The sequence below is a fragment of the Rhinatrema bivittatum genome, chromosome 5, assembly GCF_901001135.1.
Source record: "Rhinatrema bivittatum chromosome 5, aRhiBiv1.1, whole genome shotgun sequence".
Lineage (NCBI taxonomy): Eukaryota > Metazoa > Chordata > Amphibia > Gymnophiona > Rhinatrematidae > Rhinatrema > Rhinatrema bivittatum.
The window spans coordinates 226744821-226768127 of NC_042619.1; the positions used below are offsets into that span (position 1 = coordinate 226744821).

Here is a 23307-nt window from a genome sequence, read left to right on the forward strand (position 1 = left end):
TGTACCTTCTGGTGATGGAGAATGTGGTGGTGGACAGTCTGAGTCGTTCATTCTGTCCCCACAAATGGTCCCTGAAGCAGGAGGTTGCGGTTTGGATCTTCCATCTCTGGGGAACCCCCAGACCTGGATCTTTTTGCTTCCTCCTGCAACAGGAAAGTAGCTCAGTTCTGCTCCCTAGTCAGGGAGAACAGCAAGCCAGCATTGGAGGCATGGGCCTCCTGTATTCATATTCTTCGCTTCCACTGGTGTCGAGGACTCTCCTGAAGCTCCAGCAGGATCCAGGGGACCATGATCCTCATCGCTCCTTATTAGCCGCAACAGATCTGGTTCCACTTCTGCAAGATCTCTCCATGAGGGAGCCAATCAGTCGGGGAACCTTCCCAGACCTCATCACACAGGATCAGGGCAGACTGCATCACCCCAACTTCCGAACCCTATTCCTCATAGCTTGGATGGTGAAAGGGTGATTTTACAGCCCCTGGAGCTCTCAGATGATGTGTCCCAGGTTCCGCTGGAGTGCAGGAGGCCGTCCACTAGGACGTCTTATGTCCTAAAGTGTAAGAGATTCTCCATTTGGTATGAGCGTCACGATTTGGATCCGTTCTCTTGTTCCACCCTGAAGTTTCTACACTACTTATTGAACCTCTTGGAGTCTGGCTTGAAAACCAACTGCATCAGGGTACATTTTAGTACTATTGGGGCCTACCATCAAGGAATGGATGGATTGTCCATCTTGGTACAACCTATTGTGGGGCGCTTTTTGCGGGGTCTGCTTCAGCTGAAGCCTCCCCTAAGGCACCCCGTGGTGTCCTGGGACCTCAACGTGGTCCAGGATCAGCTTATGAAGGCTCCTTTTGAGCTTTTGTGCTCCTGTGACCTGAAGTACCTGACCTGGAAGGTCATCTTCTTGGTTGCGGTCACCTCTATGTGCAGAATCAGCGAACTTGTGGCTTTGGTGTCGTACCTGTCTTACACAAAGTTCTTTCACGATAGGGTAGTTCTGCGTACATATCCTAGGTTCCTGACGAAGGTTGTGATGGATTTCCATCTGAACCAGTCAATCATTCTGCCCACCTTCTTTCCTAAGCCTCATTCACACTGGGGTGAACGGGCTCTGCATATCCTGGATTGCAAGAGAACCTTAGCCTTCTACCTGGAGTGAACAGCTGGCCATTGGCAATCCATGCAACTCTTCATTTCTTTTGACAAGAACCGATTAGGAATTGCTGTGACCAAGCAGACCTTGTCCAACTGGCTAGCAGATTGCATTTCTTTCTGCTATGCGCAAGCAGGACTGCAGCTGGGGGCCATGCCAAGGCTCATTCTGTTAGAACCATGGTAGCTTCGGTGGCCCACTTGCGAGCTGTCCCTGTGGATGAGATCTGCAAAGCTGTGACATGGAGTTCCCTCCACACCTTCACCTCGTACTGCTGTCTGGACAGGGACAGCCAATGCGACAGCAATTTCGGCCAGTCAATTCTCTGGAATCTTCTTCAGTTGTGAAACCCAACTCTTCCTACCTCAGGCCCTTTGTTTGGGATCAGGCTGACTCCCTCTGTTACCAACAGCACCAGTTTTGTTATGCCATTTGGCACCTGGTTGAGTGCATATTGTCATGCTTGTTGTTCGGGAGTAGCCTGTAGCTAGGGATTCACCCACATGTGAATCCTGCTTGTCCTAGGAGAAAGCTGTTATGGTTTAGAGGTGTTTGAGTGGATTCTTGGGTACTGTGGAGATGACCACGCCCACAGGGAGGAGCCCTGTGAGGAGCCACAGTACTAGGCTAGACTCGGGACACACAAACACAGATATTTTTCTTTTATTATACAGCTGATGTGTTCCACCAGTGGTAGCAGTAGTGAGGTGATCCAGAGATTGCAGTCCAGGGATCCTCGGCAGAGGAGACCCGTCTCACAGAGCTAGTATAGGGAGATCCGGTTGCAGGTTCCCAATGCAGCAGAGCTGTAGATGAGACAGACTGACAAGTTAGATTACTCACTAAGGTGGTAGCTGTATAGGTGGTGATTCCAGCAGACAGAAGTAGTTGGTTATAGGCACCGAGGCAGGGAGAGCAGGCCCTCAAGGAGCGAGTACCTGATCCCAGTAAGGCACCTGAAAGAAAGCAAAGGGCCCCCGAGGAGCGGGTACCCAGGTTATAGAATTACCCCGAAGGGCAGAGAGAGCTTCCAGCAGCAGCAAGGAAGCTGCAGAGTAGCTTAGACCGGACAAGTCCAATCCTTGCTAATTCAAAGAACTAGCAAACAAAAGCAGGCTAAATACCCGGATGGCGTGACGTCACTCGAGGGAGATGCCCCCGAGGTTCCCGCCATGACGTGGATAAAGACATGGGTGGTGTGTGCATGCGCAACCTAGGAGGCCCTTAAGAGAAATATGGCGTGAGGCTTTGCCGTTGACGTTCCGGGGACGCCGGAGAGAGCGGCATGCAGAAGCAGCGCTAGCCATCTTCCCAAGGCTAGCGGGGAGAGCAGAGAGAAAGGTGAGACACAAAGGTCGAAGCCGTCTGAGAACGACGGACGCAACAAAAGCAGAGTTGCTTACCTGTAACAGATGTTCTCCTAGGACAGCAGGATGTTAGTCCTCAGTAAACCCGCCTGCCACCCCACGGAGTTGGGTTTCTCCTGTGTTTGTTATTTTATTTTTCATAATTCTATGTTACAAGACTGAAGAGGGACCCCGCGTGGACACGTGATACTGGCATGCTGAGCATGCTCAGTGTGCATAGTCAAAGTTCTAGAAACTTTGACAAAAGTTTTTTGTGCCGGGCTCCATCTGATGATGTCACCACATGTGAGGACTAACATCCTGCTGTCCTAGGAGAACACTTGTTACAGGTAAGCAACTCTGCTAACTCTCCTGGATAGGAAATGATAAGTGGGCACGCTGTGTGGCTGACAGCTGGGATATATCATTTAAGGTGAGGAGAGAGATAGGTGGTCAGGCTGGACATATTGGTTGAGTGTTTTGCTTCCATCATCTGCTATGTTACTGTGTTACTACCTAGTTAAGACAAATAGGCTTTAGAAAAAATGTATTACAATAAATATGGTTGAACCATTAGGAGGAACCAGGGTTTATAATTTAATAGCAGTCTTATAGTGTGGCTTGAATATGGCTAGAAAGGGGGTTTGATGCACCAACTCAGCAAGGCTTTTCCAAGCAGTCCGTATAGCTAGGTGGAGTGTGCAGAGCCAGGAGTTGGCAGTGGAGGAAAAGGATGCAGATAACAGCAGTTTTCTCTTATTACACTATATTAAAAAAAAAATCTTATTTTCACTGTGGACAGTAACTGACAAGCTGAGATGAGCAGGAAGATTGTGGCGCGTTGATCATAATCTGGTTATCCTTCATCAAGCAGTCTCTGTTGGATCATGATAGAGAAGTAAATCAAAATTCAATTATTGGAAGAATGGGAAAAACATCCAAGGGATGAACCGACTGTATCTGAATTATAACTGACCTTGAGCTCATGTTTGGAAAGGTGAGTTATCAGGGATATTCAGTGGATAAAACGTCCTGCTGAATATACATGAATAAAGTTATACAGGTAATGTTTCTCAGATAATTTTCAAACCTAACCGTCCATGTTTGAATGTAGTCAGTTAGGTTCAAAGTTATCTGGGTAGGTGGGGTCCAGAAAACTTTAGTCTTAACCAGCTCTGTTCAAATGAGATAGCTGGTTAATTGCAGAAAACCAAATCTAAAAAAAAAACAAAAAGTTTGCAGACCTAAAGGTCTACCCCACTAAATGCTTGAAAATAACATCGGGCATTGCACCTGATCTCTCCTCTCCCCCAAACACCCCTCTCCCAAAGACAATCCACCCATCTCCAACACCTCCCCCCGCATTTTCACAACAAACACCTTCTTCTAGCCCCCCTCTTCTCCCCTGCAACCCCCAACTCAAACCCTTCCACCTCATCAGGCACCCCCAAAACACCCCAAGCCACCGAAATCACGGTACACCCAAACTGCTCCCCGTGGTTTTCAGCACTGCTGTCAAGATTATTGTTCTCACACCAATGCTGTAAGCTGCTAGAAGCGGTACAAGTGTACCATAATCCTGGGGTTTTCAGGGGTGCAGCGTGGGGCTGGAGGGCTGGGGTTAGGTTTGCAGGGGAAAGGGGAGAGGTTGGGGTTGAGGAGGGGACCCGGAAGAAGATATGTTTTATGAAAGTGCGGGATGATTAAGTTGCAACTTAATCACCATTTTTTGAGGGTCATGGGGCGGGGGAGGGGAGATCAGGCACAATGCCGACATTACTTTCAAGCATTAGTGGGATAGGGGATCGAGCCTGTAGGCCTGCAAACTTTTTTTTTAATTTGTTTTTTGGAATATAACTGATTATATTATTTGAATATTGCCAGTTAAGGTTAAAGTTATCGAGAAACACGTTACTGGATAACTTTAACCCTTCTCTGAGGCACGTCCAGACTTAGCCGAATAACTTATTTGACTAACTCTGAATAAATTATTCAGCTCAGTTAACTCCACCCTGAAATGCCCCCAGAATACCTCCAATTTATCCAGATAGATTTTATCTAGTTAATGACTTAATCAGATGAAATTTAGCTGGATAAAGGGGACAGATATGCCAACCTCAGGGTTTATCCGGCTATCACAGAAGTTATCTGGACAAACCCCTTTGGGTGTTGAATTTATGGTTCCTGCTTCCCCCACCCCAAGACCAAGCCTAGTTGGCGGCGGTGATCGAAAGGGCAGAAGCAACGCCCAATCGCCCATTTCCTGACTCCCCCCCCCCCCCCCTTAAAAATGGCAGCACCTGCCCTCCTGAATAGCAGCCAAGTGACAGCATGTACAACAAGATGCCGGCTGCACCTGAGAGAGGCATTAAAGTGATGATACCTCAACCCCACTCAGGAAGGCCAGGTCACGATTTTTAGAGGGAAAAAGCCAGGGTAAAGGCAAGTGGGCATCTCTCCTGCTATTTCCAATGGCACTGCCACCACTGGACCCCATGGAAGAGGTAAGTGGGGGCCTTGGAGATCCTTGGCTCCAGCGATTTTTGGAGGAGGCAGGAGAGAGGTTGTAGGAGCCTGGCTAGCCCAGCTGGGTAGGCTTGGGCCTTGAGGGATTATAACACCAAGAGGAGGGTTGAAGAGCCCAGGGAGGCCCCAGCTGGGCCCAGTCTAGGCTCCGAAGCTTGTTTTGGGGCTAGAAGGGCGTTGGAAGGAGGGCAGGAGATACTTTTTATTTTTGTTTCTTATTTTGGGTTTCTTTTGGGTGAATTAAATGGTTTGTTTGGGGGCTTTTTCTTGTTTTGGTAAATGAAATGAACCAAAAGAAACATTAAACGAACAGAAAACCAAAAAATAACCTTCAAAAAAACAAATTGAAATAGAAATCTTGTATTAGCTCCGCCGGCCGTGGCAAGCCGCGACCGGGGCTGGGTGTAATGGCCGCCGGCTGTGGCAGACCGCGACTGAAGCTGGGCCGGCGGGTGCCGGGAAAATAGTTACCCGGGGCTTTGGACGGCGTTCAGGGCTCCTGCGGGGTGGGCAGTCCCTTCTGCTTTCCTCCTACGGCCGCTGCCGTGTTTGGCTTGGTTGGCTGGTTCCTCGGGGTTCGGCTCTGCCCCCATTACTTCCCCTAGGGCCGCGCGCGCGGCTGAAGATTGTTTTTAAAGGAGCCATGACAGGAAGTTGTCATGGCTCCTCCTGAGACCAAAGGAGCCATGACAGGAAGTTGTCATGGCTCCTCCTGAGACTCCTCCCCTGGCTTCTTGTACTTAAGGCAAGGTCTGAGCATTCAGACCTTGCCTTGGTATTGAGGTTCCTGCCTGAGTTTGCTCCGGTGTTCTCTGTTCCTGGTTCTTCGTCCCGCTCTGCTTCCCTGCTCGGTGGATTGATTCTTGGCTTCTGACTTCTGGACTGGTGGACGTGTCTTCTCCTGGCTTGATTCTGGTACAGCGTTGGACCCTTCTCCTGGCTAGATCCTGGTACGGCTTTGGACCATTCTCCTGCTTTGGCCCTGGACTGGATTCCGACCTCATCTGGGAAACCGAACACCCCCCCCCCCCCCCCGGACCGGCTTTGGACTCTTCTGCGACCCCGTCCTCAGACTGCCACGACCTGCTGGAGGCGCCAGCCGTCTGGAACCCACGACCTGCTGGAGGTGCCTGCATCCAGACCTTTCTACAGTCTTCAGAGGATTCTCCTAAGTCCCAGCAGCTGGACCCCTACAGGCTCCTCCTGGGGGGGGGGGGGGGGGTTACGTGCTTCCAGGGTGAAGTCTTCAATCAACTTCCTCCTGTCCAGCGGCCTCGCCCTTCGATGGTAGCTGACTACCTCGAAACAGGGGTCCACTTTCATAACATCTTGGGTCTGAACATTCCTGCTTCATTTTGGGGAAAATATCCTAAAACTAGCTGTAACATGTATCACAGGCACACAAAAGCTGCCAACAATTCTGCACAAAAATATGATCCCTGGGAAGGGCAAATATGTGAATCCATTTTGGATCTCATCTCTGTTGCCCTGGATAATAGCCATATTATCTTGAAGAATTTTTATCTGCACAAAGGAAGAGGGAATGCTGGACCTAGATGTAGTTCATTCTGTTCTTAATTGAAAAGGGGGTGTGGTGTACATATAGTGCTTGGGGGGGGGGGGGGGAGAGTGTGTGTGTGTGTGTGGGGTATAGTTTCTGTGCAATTTTACTTGTTTCTGCCCATTCCTTCATATCTCAAGATAGTTTTCCTAGGTCATTCAGTTCCATCTGCTGATCAGGAGGTGTTCAGATAAACTTCCTCTAAGGCTAACAGCAGGGACAGCCCTCTGTGGTGGGCAGTCATCTTCCTTTTGATTTATGAGCACATGAAATCTGAGATGCTAGCTCACAAATTTCAATGATCAAAAATTAAACTTTCCCTGTGAAAAATAGTTTTAGAGCCCCTGATGAGCACATTTTTGCGCAGGTTTGGATGAAATCCAAAAGCAAACTGGAAAGGAATAGATTCTTCCTGGTCAGAGTCATGTCCCCAGACAGAGGGAGGGGGCATTGGATTTAACACAAACTAGCTTTGGCTTATGCCTAATCAGCACTTTCCCGTAAAGTCAAGATTTTGTTGTTTTCGAAAACAGAAGAAGGCAGAGCAGCTGCTCTGTTTATTTTAATTCTTCATAAAACGTTTCTCTCTCTCTCTCTCCCCCTCTCTCTAAATTATACATTGTCATTCCACAATGCTCACAAACATCCGTCAACTTCCCACTTCAGTTATATGGGAAAAGCCATTTATTGGGGGGAGAGAGGGAAGGGGGATAGCCGAGATGTCTCTTTATCATCCTTAATTTTTTAAAGGAGGAAAGTGTATTTGTTGCCATGGAAACAAACTGCAGCACTTATTTCAGTAAAGGTCGTTTTTTCTTATTATATTTTTTTCTTCTTTTTTTTTTTTTTATGCTTTCACCTGGGAGTTGGAATGCATGTGTCTTGAATTGCTAACAGATGAGAGACCATTTTACTGTATTTGCCTGTACCTTCTCTCTCCCCATCTCACCTGCCCTCCACACTGCTCGCGTAGCAATCTGTGATCCGGCAAGACCCAACCACGTATCTCTCACTTAATGTGTTCATAGGACCTTACACCCTAATTTTAAAACAAGCCCACGTGCACACCGAGATACGCTAGAATTTTAAACCATGCGCACACTTGCACATCTATGATTTCAAATACGCCAACCTCGTGTAAATATGCTCCTAATTTTAAGAGGTTACTCGAGCAAATCTTCTTCACATATCTTCCATAGGACTTTGCCGGCTTTTACATGCATGTGTAAGCGGATTTTAAAACATGCTCGCGGGAGGGGCATTCCCAGTTTTTCCAATTAGTCCACCGGTTTCCCCAGTCAACATCAAGGACTTCCAGACCCCTCTCGTTCATCATCCTGCACTAACCTGTAAGCCCTAAAATGCGAGATCTTCAGACGTGCTCCTCATTAGGAGCAGCAGGAAAGTTACATGGCTAACAAACGTTCATGCGCTGCGGCCTCTGGTTTTAAAATACAGAGTTACACGTGTAATTGTTGGCTCCACCCCGGAATGCCCTTACCCCGCTCCTTTTCCACCCCCCCGTATTTTTGGCGAGCGCACGGGTACATACGCATGTAAATTGTAGCTTTTAAAATCCGTTTTGCTCATGTTCGGCCCATAAACGCATACATGAGGTCATTTTTGGGCGAGCAGCACTTTTTAAATCAACCTCAAAGTCATGCGGGAGCTGTCGGCAGATAAGGATCCACTTGGGCCTACCAGGCCTCCCTAGTTGCCCCTGGGGGTATTGCTTCAGCAATCCATGCTCTCTCTAGTCATCTGCGTCCCTCACCCTTACCGCCATCCCCTGGATCTGCCCCGGGTGTGATCAAGTGCCCTCCTTCTTGCTTACCAGTACTTCCGCTGGAAAACTATCCACTGCTATCTCAGTCAAGAAGGTTTTCATTACGTTTCCTCCGAGCCTTCTTCCCTCCGACTTTGTACCATGACCACCCTGGTCCTTCAACTTTTGTTCCTGTGGAGAAATGCTGCTTTCTTGTGCTTTCTAGAAAGATTCTAGATCTTTGTACATTTGTATCGTGAAAGGAGTGGCCCGCTGGAGAGAGCAGTGGGCTGGAAACCAGGATTCAAATCCCACTTCCCCAATATCATGCCTTGGGCAAGTCACTTTGTCTCCTGTTGCTTTGGTACTCACTTAGATTATAAACTCTTTGGGGGCAGGGGCCTGATGTAGCTGAATTCTAATGTTGATGTTTTAATTTGTATACTGCTTCACAGTACCTGGTGTACATCGTCTTGAACTAGTTTATAACGTGGGGAAGTGATTTCTAAGTACTTAATAATGTCAGCTGCCTCTAGGATCATTTGGAAAGGTGGGCTAAAAGTCTAAATACAAAATCCCTATTCTCTGCTCTTTAGAGATCAATAATTAAAATTCTATATAAAACTCTGCAATTTTAATCATTTTAAAAGAAAGTATCCCTTAAGCTTGCTTTATATTGCCTTGCACGTGTGCTAAGAGCTACCCAGGAGGGAGCATGCAGAAGTTATTCACTGGACTGCAGCTCTTAACAGGAAAACAAGAATGCCCCTTGTCCTTAAGATTTCTTTTCAGCACACCTGGCTTTGTTTTTTTTTGCCCTTGGGATGCCCTCCATTTTCCACTTTATACCTGTGAGAGAGACATTGGCATGCATACCGAGGTCAACTTCTTGCTGTTGTTCACTGTTGTGTCCATCTCTGTTTGCTTTCAGACGTTTCAACATTCGTCCCTGCAGCAGAAGAGCAAGAAGAGAAATAAAGGTGAGAGAGAATCTCATTCCAGCTAAGAAATTTTGGGGAGCCTTTTCTTTTAAATGTGTGCTTCCCCCCCCCCCCCCCAGCTCCACCCATTCAAGAAGGAAAGACAAAATGGAGCTTGCAGGAGCACTCTTAAAGGGGATCGGTTTTTAAACATGCGTTTGTAGGAGCCGTTCAGGCTGGCTCTTGCTCCCTCTGCCGAATTGGTTTATATTCCCCTGGTTGGGTGACTGAGCTCTAAAGGTAGTCAGAAGAATTTGTAGGGCTTCTTTAATCCCAAGCAAAATCCAGAGTGCATGGCAGTAACTCAAGAAGCAGAAGCACTCTTCTTGCAGCCAGCTCTGGAGAGCATGAGTTAATATATTACAGGAGCTTGGCACGAGGCCATGGGTAGGCTGGATCAGTGAGGAATTGTGTGGCTGCTCACAGATGCTGTTCTCGCAGACATCCTGCTGCCACCCATTGTCTCCTAACAATGCAGATGCATGGAACTGGATTGGAGGAAGATTCCAAAATCACTCAGAGCATCTGCTTTAGAGTCACCTTGCAGCAGTACCAGCAGCCTCTAGTTGTAGGCCTGTGTAGTAGAGATGAGCAGAGAAACTAATGGGAGCAGGGGGTGGAAGGGAGAATACCTGCCTAACTCATACATATCCAGTCAGAAGATCTTGTACGTGCAGCCCCCTGTTTCAGTGTTAGGGCCAAATTGGTGCAGGGGACACACTCAGTCCCAGGCCTAAGTCCCAGTTCCCTTGCACTAGTCCTTTCAACTCCAGAGTGGGGATTCTCTCGATGGGGAGAGGTTCATCCTCCTGGGCCTTAGGTACATAGGAGTGGGGGACCCACTTCTAGTTTTTTCACTCTCTCATACTCGGTACACATTATACGTTGGCTCAGTTGCGGGGGATCCTTTTTCTTAGAAGTACAGTCAGGACAACTTGAATGGAGTTCAAAAATAAACTTTACAGTCCAATTCAGAAAAACAAAGTCCATGAATCTTTATACAAAACGATGTTCTCTGAGCCGGTATCCCTATGGTACAGAGACCATTTCAATGCCCAGGGTCCCGAGTGACTGAAAGTGGGCTCCTGGCAAAAATAGCAGGTCTCAGTCTCTCAGATGATAATCAACACTCTGGGGATCTTGATTGGTAAAGTCCAGAAATCTCCCAAAGTACAAAAAAAATCTCTAAACTTCTCTTCACTTCTCTCAAACAGATGCAAAAGGCACCACACTTCAGTTGGGTGTAGGGTAGGCACAGTGCCCTGACTCTCTTTCCCTCAAGAGGCGGGGTGGGGGGTGGGGTCCCTGCTGAAACTTGGATCAAGTCCCAAAAAAAAAACAGAAGAAACTTCTCTCCCCAAAAATCAGACTCTCCAGAACCTCCTTGCTTTTCTTCTCTAGAGGGATCTAACCAAGGACCTCCACCAAAGCCCCCTCACTACTCAACACCTAATACAAGTGACTGCACATGCTCAGACCTCAATTTATAGGGCAGAGCCGATCAATCCCAAAACTTGGGAAAATAAAACCTTAGGGATGGTCTAAAAAACCTCAGGTCCCTTAGGGTTGGTCGAAAAGGTAAACGTTATTAGTAAAGAATCGGAGTATCCCTGACATGAGGCCTCAGGACAGCTGGATCATATTGTCTCATTCTCTGCTGGTTGCAGGGTGCAGAACCCTCACGGTATCTGTCAAAGGCGGTGAACTTTGTGTAGGCTCTCCTGGTAAGAACCTCTTGAACAAAGGGAGGAGATAAAAGAAAGCTACATTTTTGCTTTTCCAGGGATGCAGAGAGTCCCTATCTAGGGCAGGGCTAGAACTCCGGAGCTCTAATTTCCCATTCAGTGCGGAAGCGCCTGAGCATTACAAGCAGCACTTCCCAGGAACAGATGGAAACTCCCATATCAGGTGGGGGCTTTGGGGAGGGGGGGGGGGAGTTCCAAAATAGAGATTGCGAAATGTGGGGGCAGATGGCTGAATTAAGAAAGTCAAAAAGGCAAGTGGTAGAGATCAAGCAAAATATTGTATAGCAAAATATTTTTTTAAAAAGCATTTAATAATGAAAAAAACCTTAGGAAGAGTGCAATCGGTAAAACAACCCCAAAGGCATAGCAAAGCAGCAGTGGTGTACGTGAAGAAACCAATAAAATATGAGAATAATAAAAGAAGCGGTTGAAGGGTAAAACTGAAGTCCCAACAAGGCCATCTTTTGGCAATGAATGCCTGCTTTGGGGTAAAGCACCAGGCAAGCCTTGGTGTGAATCCCGTTGTCCGATGGGAGTCCCAGCAAAGCAGTTGATGGCTAGTCCCTCGGAGATTTGCGCCGTGTCTTCACAGAGACGGCTGTCAATAATCTCGATGGGTTCATGCTGAAGGCACATATTCAGACAAAAGGGGGTGGCTGTACCTGAACAAAAGGAAACAGCAGATTTTAACTGGAAAAAAAAGCTTCCATTTATTGAGTTTTCCTTTTTGTGGTGGTAGTGCCTTTCTCTGGCTCCGAATTTAGAAGGTGACAATATAGCAAACTTAAAAGGTGCCCTTCCATCTTGTACATGATAGGATCTTTTTTTAAGAAAAATCATCTACCAAACCTTGTTTGGCCAGTTTGTGAAATTAATAATTGTAGCCACTGTATGCAAATTTGCCTTTGTGCGTAACTCCTTGCGTTTTCAGGTCCTGTCCCGGGCAAGAGCAAAAGGCGCATTTCCTGCAAGGACCTTGGCCGTGGAGACTGCGAGGGTTGGCTTTGGAAAAAGAAAGACGCCAAGAGCTATTTTTCCCAGAAATGGAAGAAATATTGGTTTATTCTGAAGGATACGTCCCTGTATTGGTATATTAATGAGGAGGTAAGAGGCGTAAAGAGGTGGGGGCGGCAGTAGAGGGGAAGTTCCCATGATTTCAGCTCAGATTGTAAATCTCTTCAGGCAAGGCACTGAAAATAACTTGGATTATACACCCGTGCAGAGTTGATGGGGAATTCCATAGAAACACTAAAACAACTGGGATATATCATTAGCCTTGAGCAGCATAGATGGGAGCAACTAGAGAGACTGGGGAGACCAGCTGGTCTTTATTAGCTTCATCTAATATGTTACTGTTTTGCCCTGTCCAGGGGCGGCTCAAGGCAATCTGCTGCCTGAGGGGAAGGATGTGAAGGCGCCCTTCCCACTCCCTGCCCCTCCTGCCCCACCATAGGGTCCCTCTCTCTGGCACCCACACATGTTCTCTCTCACACCGCACCAAGCTCGCCATCTCTCTCACACACACATACACACATAAGCTGCCACTCTCATACACAAGCAAGTTGCCTTTCAAACTCACACATACCCAAGCTGCCTCTCACACAAGCGCACTCACATACAAGCTGCCTCTCACACAAGCGCACTCACATACAAGCTGCCTCTCACACAAGCGCACGCGCACACACACACAAGCAAGCTGCCGCTCTCTCTCATTGGGCCTCTTGTTCTTCAGCTGCTGCCAGCCTGAGCTGCAGCAGCAGCAGCAGCCCCCAGCCTCTCTCCGTTCTTCGGCCTCTGCCGGCCTGAGTTTCGGCAGCAGTCCCCAGCCATTTTACGTTCTTTGGCCGCCACCAGCTTGAGCTGGTGGTGGCATTTTTTTGCCACCTTAAAATTCTGCCACCTGAAGCAGCCACCTCACCCTGCTGCATTATAGAACTGCCCCTGCCCTTGCACCCTTATATTTCCTTAGGTTGCTCCTGAGTCTACCATGACCCAGGGTTATCTCTAGGACCTGGCACCTGGGGCCTTGCCCCGATTCTGTGTGACAGTGCCCTGAATAGTCCCCCCTCCCATTGGTGCAGTCCTTTCCCTCCTCCCTCCAGCTAGGAGGGGGAAGCGGAGGTTTATACCCATTATCTGCCTCCACCAGTTTCAGTGTGAACAGCACTGGACCCCCTAGTCTTGCAGGGCTTCTAGGTGCCTCTGCGTTCAGACTTGGCAGGATGCATCTAAGAAGCGCTGCTTTCTTCCTGCTGGTGAGAGGAAAAGAGAGGGTCATGTTGATGGTATTGGGGGGGGGGGGGGGGGGGTAGGAGAATTGTGAGAAGGAGGATGTTGCCCAGATTTTGGGGGGTGAAGGAGAGCACCTCTGCTATGACTTTCTTGTGCTACCTCCTTTCCATTGAAAAATGCTTTAACCTGGTTCTTCATTTCTACCTGTGAAGTCTTTGACTATCTCTGTCCTAGGTCCCCTCTCTCTCAGCCATGACATATGTGTGTGTGTATTGAGTCTCTTAGGACTTACAGTGAAGACTCTGTGCCACTTTTATTACTACATACATAAATACGGACCTGGTACAAATTTTCTGCATTGAATTGTAATAAACTGAAGCAATGATAAACCTAATTTGGTGTTCATGTGCATTCTGAGCAGTAGGGAACAGGGTGGGAATTTTGGTAGCATGAGCAGCCTTATCACCACATCGCCTTTCTTTATTCCCCTTTTGCTGTGGAATGTGGAAAGCACTTGCAAGGTCGCACGAAGTCTCCTGGATTTCGGGTTTAAGGTAGTAAAGGAAATGGGAGTGTGCTAGAATAACCCCTTCTGCTGCGCACCGCCGTACGGAGGTGAGCTGGACTTGATTTCCGGCCCGGGGCTACGGAGGCAGCATTTGCAGTATCACCCCCGGGGGGGGGGGGGGGGGCGGGGAGGGAGTCATGTTCATTGTGCAATGGCAACACCTGCTGATTGCAGGATTCCAGAAGGAGCCCCTGGCCAAGAGCTGTCCCTACCATGACTGGACTACAGTAAGTTGGGAGATGATATAAAATTGGGGGGGGGGGGGGGGGGGCGGAGATCACTGAACGAAGGATCCCAGTCTCTTTCTGATTGAGCTGGAAGCCAAAAGGAGCAGGAGGAAACTTCCAAGCCCCAAAAAATAAAATAACAACCCAACTGTGGAGACTTCTATAGAAAAACAAGTTGCACTTCCTCAACATTTTTCAAGTTCCTTTGCTCCTCTGATGCATTGCCTGCTTAACAAAAATATTTCCTCCTTAGGAAGAAAAGGCAGAGGGGTTTATCAGTCTACCCGAGTTTAAGATTGATAGAGCCAGTGAATGCCGGAAGAAATAGTAAGTCCAATAAAAAAAAATGTGAATGTGTTTGTGTGTGGTGGGGGTGAATACATATGCGTGTATGCATGTATGTATATGTATGTATGTGTGTGTACTGTATGTGTATGTGTGTACACATGTGTAATGTGTGTATGAGTATGTCTTGCGTATGTAGGGAGGTGAGTATGTAGGGAGGTGTGTACTATGAATGTATATGTAGTGTTTATATGTAGTGTTTCTTTTTTTTTTTTTTTAATTTTTAATTTATTAAGTTTTACATTAATACACAAATAAACCATTGTGATTGAAAGAGTGGTTACATAGTATTCCCTCTCAAGAAAATATACACAGATATGTAATATAACAATAACCATCAATAATAGTTAAGCAATTTGGGGGAGTAATGGAAAACTATAGAGCGCATATTCAAAGTAACAAGAAAAAAGAAATATTAAGGAGGCCGAATCCCCACCGATACATTTCTACTTAGCGCCCGCTGTTTATATGTGTGTTTCTATGTATGTGTATAATGTGTGTGTTTATGTGCGTATGTGCATATGTATGTGCATGTGTGTATGTTTATGTATATTTGTTTGTTGGTGTATGCATGTGTATAATAATATATATATACACACAGTAACCCGTTTGCTTTCATGACTTGGAGAAATGATTCATTTTCGCTTGCAGTGCTTTATAGTAATAAGTTTCATTTGTCACATTTAGGTAGGATGGCCCAGAAAAGGAAAAATCTTGTCGTAAATCAGGCCTTAACTGTACTGACTTAGATTTAAGAGGGCAAAGGAAAAGCACAGATGATCCTTGGTCTCGAAATGTGAAGGGATGATGGAAGCATAACCTAGCAGCATGCATTAAATGTTCATAGCGCTGTACTTGCCTGAGTCAACAATGAGTTTTAGGGAGGTGGGGAGGGAGGACCTGCCTGGCAAACAGGTTAATATAAAATGTGAGAAAACCTGATACGAGGCCAGGTCTGTGTGGCAGACTGCAAGTACTGTAACAACTAGAAGACATAGCTGAAATACAGGTGCTCATGTAGCCCGGTCTGTCCAGGCTATGCAGGGGATATAGGACACCAGCTGTTTGGGCAATGGTATTGCTAGCTGCTTAGATTATTACAGAGCTTTGCATCTAGGCATGAGAAAGGAGGATGTTGTTGTAGGGTAGCAGATAATAAGAGAAGAAATAGTGGGAAGGAATACACTAGAAGGGGCCCTGTGGGTATATAAGGCTAACCTCTGCATAATTCTAATAAACTCCAGCACTCACTGACATAGCAAGACCTCAAGGCTGCTGGAGGAAACCAGTGTTGCAAAAAATCTTGGCTTCCTCCTTATGGGCGTCGGGGGATTTTATAACACTCTGATGTCTTTCAACTCACGTGGAATAAAATTTAAAGACTGTCAGTTTTGCAGCAGGTTCAAATAGATTTCCGCTGGTTCAGAACCGGTGCCCAGTGGATCAGCTAGCTCTCCTTGCATGATGGCATTCACTCAGAACAAATCATATACTCAAGACCTTCCATAATATCTCCTGGGACCACACCTTTTCATTCCTCCTCGGAAACAATGACCGCAGCTGCCTGCTAAGAAAAGGTGTACTGTGCAGAGCCGATGGGCACTACACATTTCCCCCAAGTCTCAGGACTCCAAAATCTTCCAGCATCCTTCCCCAGTTTTGAACTCGTTGAAGTGCCATGTGGTTGACATCCACTGACTTTTATTTCTCTCTTTTTATGATTCTTTTCACAGTGCATTTAAAGCTTGCCATCCCAAGATCAAAAGCTTTTATTTTGCAGCTGACAATCTAGATGACATGAATAGGTAAGGAGAATAGAGAGCATCTCTCTGCTGTTGGCGTTAGTATTGCTGTTTTCATCAGAGGTGAGAGGGTCGGAGCATTGGGGTTAGCATGTGCAGAGGGATTTTTGTACCACATGGGAAATGGCATATACCATACATGTTAGGCACATGACTCTATCGTGGAATTAGAGTAGAAACTCACAGGCAAGAGGAGTAATTGTATTTCACTGTCACTTGTCAATGATTTAAACAGTGAAAAGAAGTGTAGCGCAGCTTTCTGTATTCTGCCTGCAGCATGGCAGTCAGTTTAAGAAGAAAGATAGAAGTGTCTTTCTCAGCATCCAGAGAACCTGCAGCAGTCAGTCCAGGCAGAAAAGGAAGGCCAAGCTGTAGAGAAGAACGTTTTATACCTGCAAAAGAGAATTCATAGCCTGAAACTGGATTACCGACTTGAGGAGAGAGGAATATAAGAACATAAGACTTGCCATATTGGGTCAGACCAAAAGTTCATCAAGCCCAGTGTCCTGTTTTCAGCAGTGGCCAAGCCAGGTCACATATACCTGCAGGATCCCAAGGGGGTAAATAGATTCCAAGCTGCTTATCCCAAGAATAAACAATGGATTTCTGCAACTCCACCTTAATAATGGTTAAAGAAACATGAGGGTTGCATATCAGCTAGAGCAAGGGTGCTCAGACTAATCCATGAGGCTCCCTCCAGCCACTCAGGTATTCAGAATATTGCTAATGAATATACATGATATTTATTTGTGAGCACTACCTCCCTTGTATGCATATATTTCTCGTGCATATTCATTAGGGATATACTGGAATTGTAACTGGTTGGAGGGGAGGGGAGGCAAGGACCGATTTGAGTACCCCAGTTGTGGTCCTCTGAAAATAGACTCTTAGAGCCAATAGCTTAAAGAAAAGGTTTTTTATTTAATTGCAGTAAAATTATATAATTATTAAATAGTAAGATACCTTTTGGAGAAGCAGAGTGCCACGCATAAACTCCCTCTCAGATAATTGTACTGATAATACAGCTTTATAAAGAATTTTTACTTGTTAATTTTCATCCCCAAACTAAGGCCTAGATTTTCTAAAATCGCAGGCCTTTGAGAATCGCACGGTACCAGGGGGTGGGCCTGCGAAAGCCAGCAGTGATCGCACCACTGCGGTGCTATCGCTGCCAGCTTTCGCAAACCAATAGCGCCACCGTGAAAGGTGATTCTATTGGGCGCATTACTGGCGGCGATAAGGGTTCTTACCTTTTTGCCACCAGCGATGTCTCCGCCGCGTCCGCCCTGGGGCCACCCCGACTCCTCCCCTTCTGGTGCTGACGCCACCCTGACTCCTCCCCTTCCGGTGCTGACGCCGCCCCAACTCCGCCCTGATCTAGGTATTGCACACGAAAAGGGACTTTTCGAGTGCGATCCCGTTAGAAAATGACCCCCTAAGTTACATAATTGTAAACATTTCTGTGATTGGCTTTCAATTATAAACAAATAATCTGAATAGCCATATAGTAATTTGTCTCAGTCTCCATGCCATATGTAAATGATGTTATCTATGGCTTGCAATTAGTTGGAATGTCAACTGGCCTTGTATCTGTTCAAGAATGTTCTTTCTATAATCTTATATGGAATATCAATTGGCCTTGTATCTGTTCTATAACCTTGTAACTCAGTATCTTTATCTAACTTACAGTGTCTGTGTGTCTAAGAAAGAAAGTCCAAGGCTGAAGCACAAATGTCCTAATCAAAAACTTAGGAAAACAAGAATAATGACTTCACGAGTGATTTGTCAAAAAGCGCTTCACTGCCTCTTCACTGCTTTCTTTTACAAGCCATGTCTGTAATGGGGTCTATAAGCACCATGGCACCCCTGAGCTAGAGGATTGCACAGCAAAGAAAATAATTAGCTTGCAAAAGAATGTCTCTATGGCTTCAATTTTTCAAAAATTGGAAATATCTAAAAAATAATAATAATAAGTTAGAGGACTGCACGCTGGTCACATTGCAGAAATTAGGCATGCTTACGCATGAACGTCACAGCATGGGCATGTGCACCAGATATGTTTATGCAGCTGGATAGCCATAGGCGTGTTCACTTCATTGTGTATCTATCATTTAAAAAAAAAAAATGATTAAAATTTATTAAACATGCCAAGCATATGTTATACACTGGAGTATATCTCCATGGGTCAGGGATGAGCGTTCCTCAGTGGGAGAAAAAATGCCATAGCTGAAAACCTTCAGATGTTTAACGCTTTTATATGGCTGAGGAGTTTTGCAGAAGCAAGCCCTGTTTGCTTCATTCAGTTTGTACTGGGCTACATTTAACAACAACAAAAAACGAGGGCTTCACATTCCATAACCCACGCCAAAATGTTGTTATTGCTCAGCAATACAGGAATCGAACCATTTAGCATTGCAGTGTTGGAGCAGTGAGGAGTGAAAGGAGATAGAGACCCAAAATGATAAAGGGGATGGATCCTCTACGAGGATCCACTAAAGAGGTTGGGCTCTTCAGCTTGGAAAAGAGACGGCTGAGGGGGGATATGATAGAGGTCAATAAAATCATGAGAGGTCTAGAACAGGTAAATATGAATTGGTTATTTACTCTTTCAAAAAATAAAATAATTGGGAGACACTCCGTGAAGTTACTAAGTAGCACATTGAAAACTAATTGGAGAAAATATTTTTTCACTCAATGCACAATTAAACTCTGGAATTCATAGCCAGAGGATGTTGGTAAAAGCAGTTAGTATAGCTGAGTTTAAAAAAAGTTTGGACAATTTCCTGGAGGAAAAGTCCATAAACATTTAATAACCAGGTAGACTTAGGGAACGCCACTGCTCATCCCTGGGCATTAGCAGTATGGGATCTATCTACTGTTTGGGATCCTGCCAGGTACTTGTGACCTGGACTGGCCACTGCTGGAAATAAGGTACTGAGCTAGATGGACACTCGGTCTGACCCAGTATGGCAGCTTCTTATGTTCTTAATGAAGTTTCAGTTACAGAACCTGAATGGCTGCAACAGGGAAGATCAGAAAATGAGTTTAGCAGGAAAATCATGAAGTTAGTTCATGGCACATAAGATTTAATCACAGCATGCTGATCCATACAGCCAGTTTAATCCAAGTCATGGATGACTGAATGAAGGAGGACGCAATCCCTTCCTAGCATGTATTTCCTGAGTGGTGCTCCTGCATGATTAGTCATGTTTGCCCACTTCAGAAAAGAAGCATGGTGAAATTGCCTCCAACTCAAACACATAATTCTGGTCTCTGGTAGCTGCAGGGCTGGAGTTAAGATTTTCATGCCTTAAGGCAAAGCGCCATAGCAGCCGCCTCTTAGAAACTGCGCCAGCACTTGGACCTGAAGCAAGCAAAAGCAGGCTCCTCTTTGGCATGGATATTTGGTGCCATTCAAAATTTGGCATGCTAGGAAGTTGTGAAGGTTGGCTACACCTAAATCTGGGTCCAAGTGGCTGCACTTTTCCTAAGTGAAAGCTTGACTAACTTGGACATAGTAATGTGCTCAAGCACAGATGAGAACGGCAAACTCTGGCCTAGATTTTCTAAGCTGTGATATGGCTGTAATGCATGATAAATGCTGTGTATCGATAGGGTAGTGGGGGTAGTATAGTTGGGGTAATGGAGGCCCAGAGCGCCTATTAGTTCCAGGCCTGGTCAACACCATTTTCCAAAATGGCACCAACCGGCCATCGCCACCATTTTAGAACTTGGCATCAACTGGGCTCAGAGCTAGGGGGTGCTCCAAGCCTGCACTACCCCACCAACAATACATCTTTGAGGTGGGTGGGGGTGAGGGTGAGGGTCTGGGGACTGTCTAAACCACCAGGATCAATTTTTTGTACAAAGGGGGTGGGAGGGAATTGGGGAGAGACTAGAGATTCCAAGGATTACGGTTTCTGTGGGTGGACCTGGGAGGAGCCAGAGGATGAATGGGGGGGTTGCCATAAGGGGAGAGATCTTTGTTCAGGGTGGGGGGGGGGTCATGCAAAAGAGCAGCGTGGTTTTGCAAGATTCCCAGGGGCTGTTTTGACACTTTTTGGTGGGGGGTGGAGGGTTTTGGCCTGTATGGCTTTTTAAAATGATGGTAGCCCCAGGCAAAGTGTGCCACAATCGGGCATTTTTGCAACCTCTGCTGCATTATTTTTTATTGCAGAGTTTTTCCAAGATAAAAAAATCATGCAGTGATATCACCACATTATTTTGTTGGGGAAGGGAAAAATATTGCGGGACCACCCCGTATGATAATTCACCCCTCCCCCCCATGGTAAAATCTCCATATTTCTCTATTATTGATTTCAATAAATTGAGCACCACCTGACTTCATGAATCATCCACTGCCTCCTGCTGTCAGGATTACTCAACCCCAAAATATTGGGGGGTGTTCTTTGTTTCACCTGTAATCACATGTATGACCTTCAGGCTATTGCATTCATGTGTGGTTATTAAATTGTATTTTATTCCCCCAAAATTGTTTTATAATTCTGCCATCCTGTTCATGATGGATTTCACCACACACTGAGCAATAGCCTGTGGGGAAAATGTGTGGGCTTTCGTCGTGACTGAACCGAAGCGAGCAGCGTACACAAGTAACTCTTGCAAGATCTAATTATACACCAGGTGAATAAATGCTTCTTTCCGCAGCAGCAGTTTAAAAAGAAAACATATATGTACAACAGCAAGAGACTTGTTCCCAAACTTGCATGTGCCATTTTATTAGAATACTGTAGTAAACCATGTGCAGGCATTGGCTGACTGTGCATGGTTGTGTCACTCTATAAACGGAGATAGTGCTAGGTGTAGGGTAATGTTCAGGACAGGGGCTGCCAATTCAGTGCTGTGACTACCAGCAGGTTGCTTTGATGTTTATATGGGTTGTCTCATTAGACTAAAATGCAGAGTTCCTACAATAACTCTTGATTAACTTTCAGCTCGATATTACTGAAATTCAGAACTTGGAAAAATTTCTAGTTGAAAGATGTTTGTTTTTTAAAAAGTCTCTCTGGAAAACCATATAAAACCATTAGACACATTAGATCCAGCACCCTCTGCGACTTGCTGAATATATTATCAGCATCATTACACTGTGCATGGCAGTTCACTACCCCTTCTCAGGGATATGTGGAGTAGTTCTCTTAACATCACTATAAGAATATTCAAAATCTAGAATTGGGTGGAGGAGATGCACTGTTAGCCTTTAAAATGCTTGCCCAGACCTCAGTCGCCTCACCAACACACTTTAGCAATGTTTTGGTTGTGCATCTACTTCCTCAAGCAAAGGCATCCAATGAAGTTCCACTTGGCCACCGCGGACAATGTTAAAGAAATATATTAAGTCTGATTTTAAAAAAAGGGTATCGCTTTATTATTATTTTTTTTTCTTGTTGATTGACCCTTATTTTTGTGCATTCAAGTGGACAAACAATGCAGACCACACTGTTTTTATTCAAGTATATTTGAGAAGCCTTCCCTAGCATGAATATTACCTGGTCGCCAGAACGTAAGACTTTAAATGTTCTGCCAGTTGGGAGGCTAATCACAAGATCCTCGGTGGCATTCCAGGCTCTCAGCTTATCCAGAAATTCTAGTCTGCTACTCTACTAATCCCCACGCCCTTACACAACATGCCAGCAAACCAATGACCCCCATCTCCCTTTACGTCAATAGTGTGTGAAAGCATCATCATACTAGAAAGCCCTCAACTGGTTGAAGTTGCATATCTACACTTTTACTGTCATTGTTCCTGGATATCCTTGCTACCGAATAAGCTATTGATTGTATGATCATTTTAAAAGCAGACGTGGTGGCACTTGCTGGTCTGCCAAGAGTCCCAAACAGATTTTTGCCACCTCAAATCCATGACATAATCACATCCTACAGCCAAAAAAAAACCCTATACCACAGACAGTTGCGATCATAAGACAGAAGGCTGCTTTTCTGGGCAGGCTAGATGGTTTCTATCTTAGTCTGTACTAGTTGTGTTTCATGCTGAACTGTGAACATGGCTGAAATTCTGAGTGGATGGCTTCTGCTGTGTGACTTGAATTACATGCAGCGTGTTTGGAACACAGACTGTTCTTCCTTCTAAGACGGGCATGCAGCATTGGTTTTCAAAGGCAGTCATACACCATATTTAGCTGCACTGAATTTCTGACTTTGAAGCACAGTCTTAAGTCAAAGATCTGTGATTCAGAAAAATGCAGGTGCAAATGTCTGTGAGTACTTTGAACCTGTGGCAAATTTTTGATTTGAAAATTAGGGTAAAGTCTGCAGTTAAAAAAAAGTACCCATGAACTTTGTCCCAAAATCCATAGTTTTAAAATTGCCTTGTTACTTGCTTATACCCTAATTTTAATTGGATCATTTTGGTTCAGTCTTAAATCAAAAGCCGCCACACCCTGCCTGATGAAAAGTACGTGGGTTTGCTCTGGATCCTAATCTTAGAATTTGACCTGTGCTTGGTCAAGAGCTTAGCAGGCAGTACCTGCTTATCTTTTTTTTTTTTTTTTGCATTTGGAATCCTTTAATTCTGCTCCTGCAGGTGAACCTGTTGTCAAGCATGTACTATGGTAGAACACTGTCTGAATTAGGGGTCTGCATGCATAGGGGGGGAGTTCTGCCCAGGTCAGAGACAAATAACCCAATAATGCCTCAAGGCAGGCTCTGCCCCAGAGGGTGATTGTGAAATGAGGTAGCTACTAAAAATAAGGATAGAAATAACCTTTCCTGGGCTCTTTAAGGGGAAAGGGTGGCAGAGGCGTTTTAAGGGAAGATGTTCTTACAGTAGGAATTCATTTCATAGGAGGAAGCATACTGGCTCTTATCTTTCTGCAAGTGGAATCCATGTTCTTCAGAGATTTTGGTTTTTAAAGACTTGATTGAATGATTTCTTGGAGTGAGCACTTACCTCTTATCAGAGAGGGCTCTTGACCTTGCCGTGTTTTTATTTCCCTTCCCTCACTGACAGCAGTGTCAATTAGCAGTTAGTGAGGTACCTGTAATCGCAGGTTGCGTCAGCTCTTGCCTACGGATC

At 45.7% G+C, this 23307-nt stretch overlaps 1 protein-coding gene across 4 annotated transcripts in view; it reads left to right on the forward strand.

Annotated features, from left to right (window-relative positions):
• The window catches only part of CNKSR2 (connector enhancer of kinase suppressor of Ras 2), a 469908-nt gene that overhangs the window by 364717 nt on the left and 81884 nt on the right, over positions 1-23307 (forward strand). For all 4 annotated transcript variants that reach the window (XM_029603391.1, XM_029603393.1, XM_029603392.1 and 1 more), the window contains exons 13-16: positions 9286-9334; positions 12011-12183; positions 14360-14433; positions 16185-16256. In XM_029603391.1, the coding sequence (XP_029459251.1) occupies positions 9286-9334; positions 12011-12183; positions 14360-14433; positions 16185-16256 (368 nt within the window). The remainder of the gene's footprint in view (positions 1-9285; positions 9335-12010; positions 12184-14359; positions 14434-16184; positions 16257-23307) is intronic.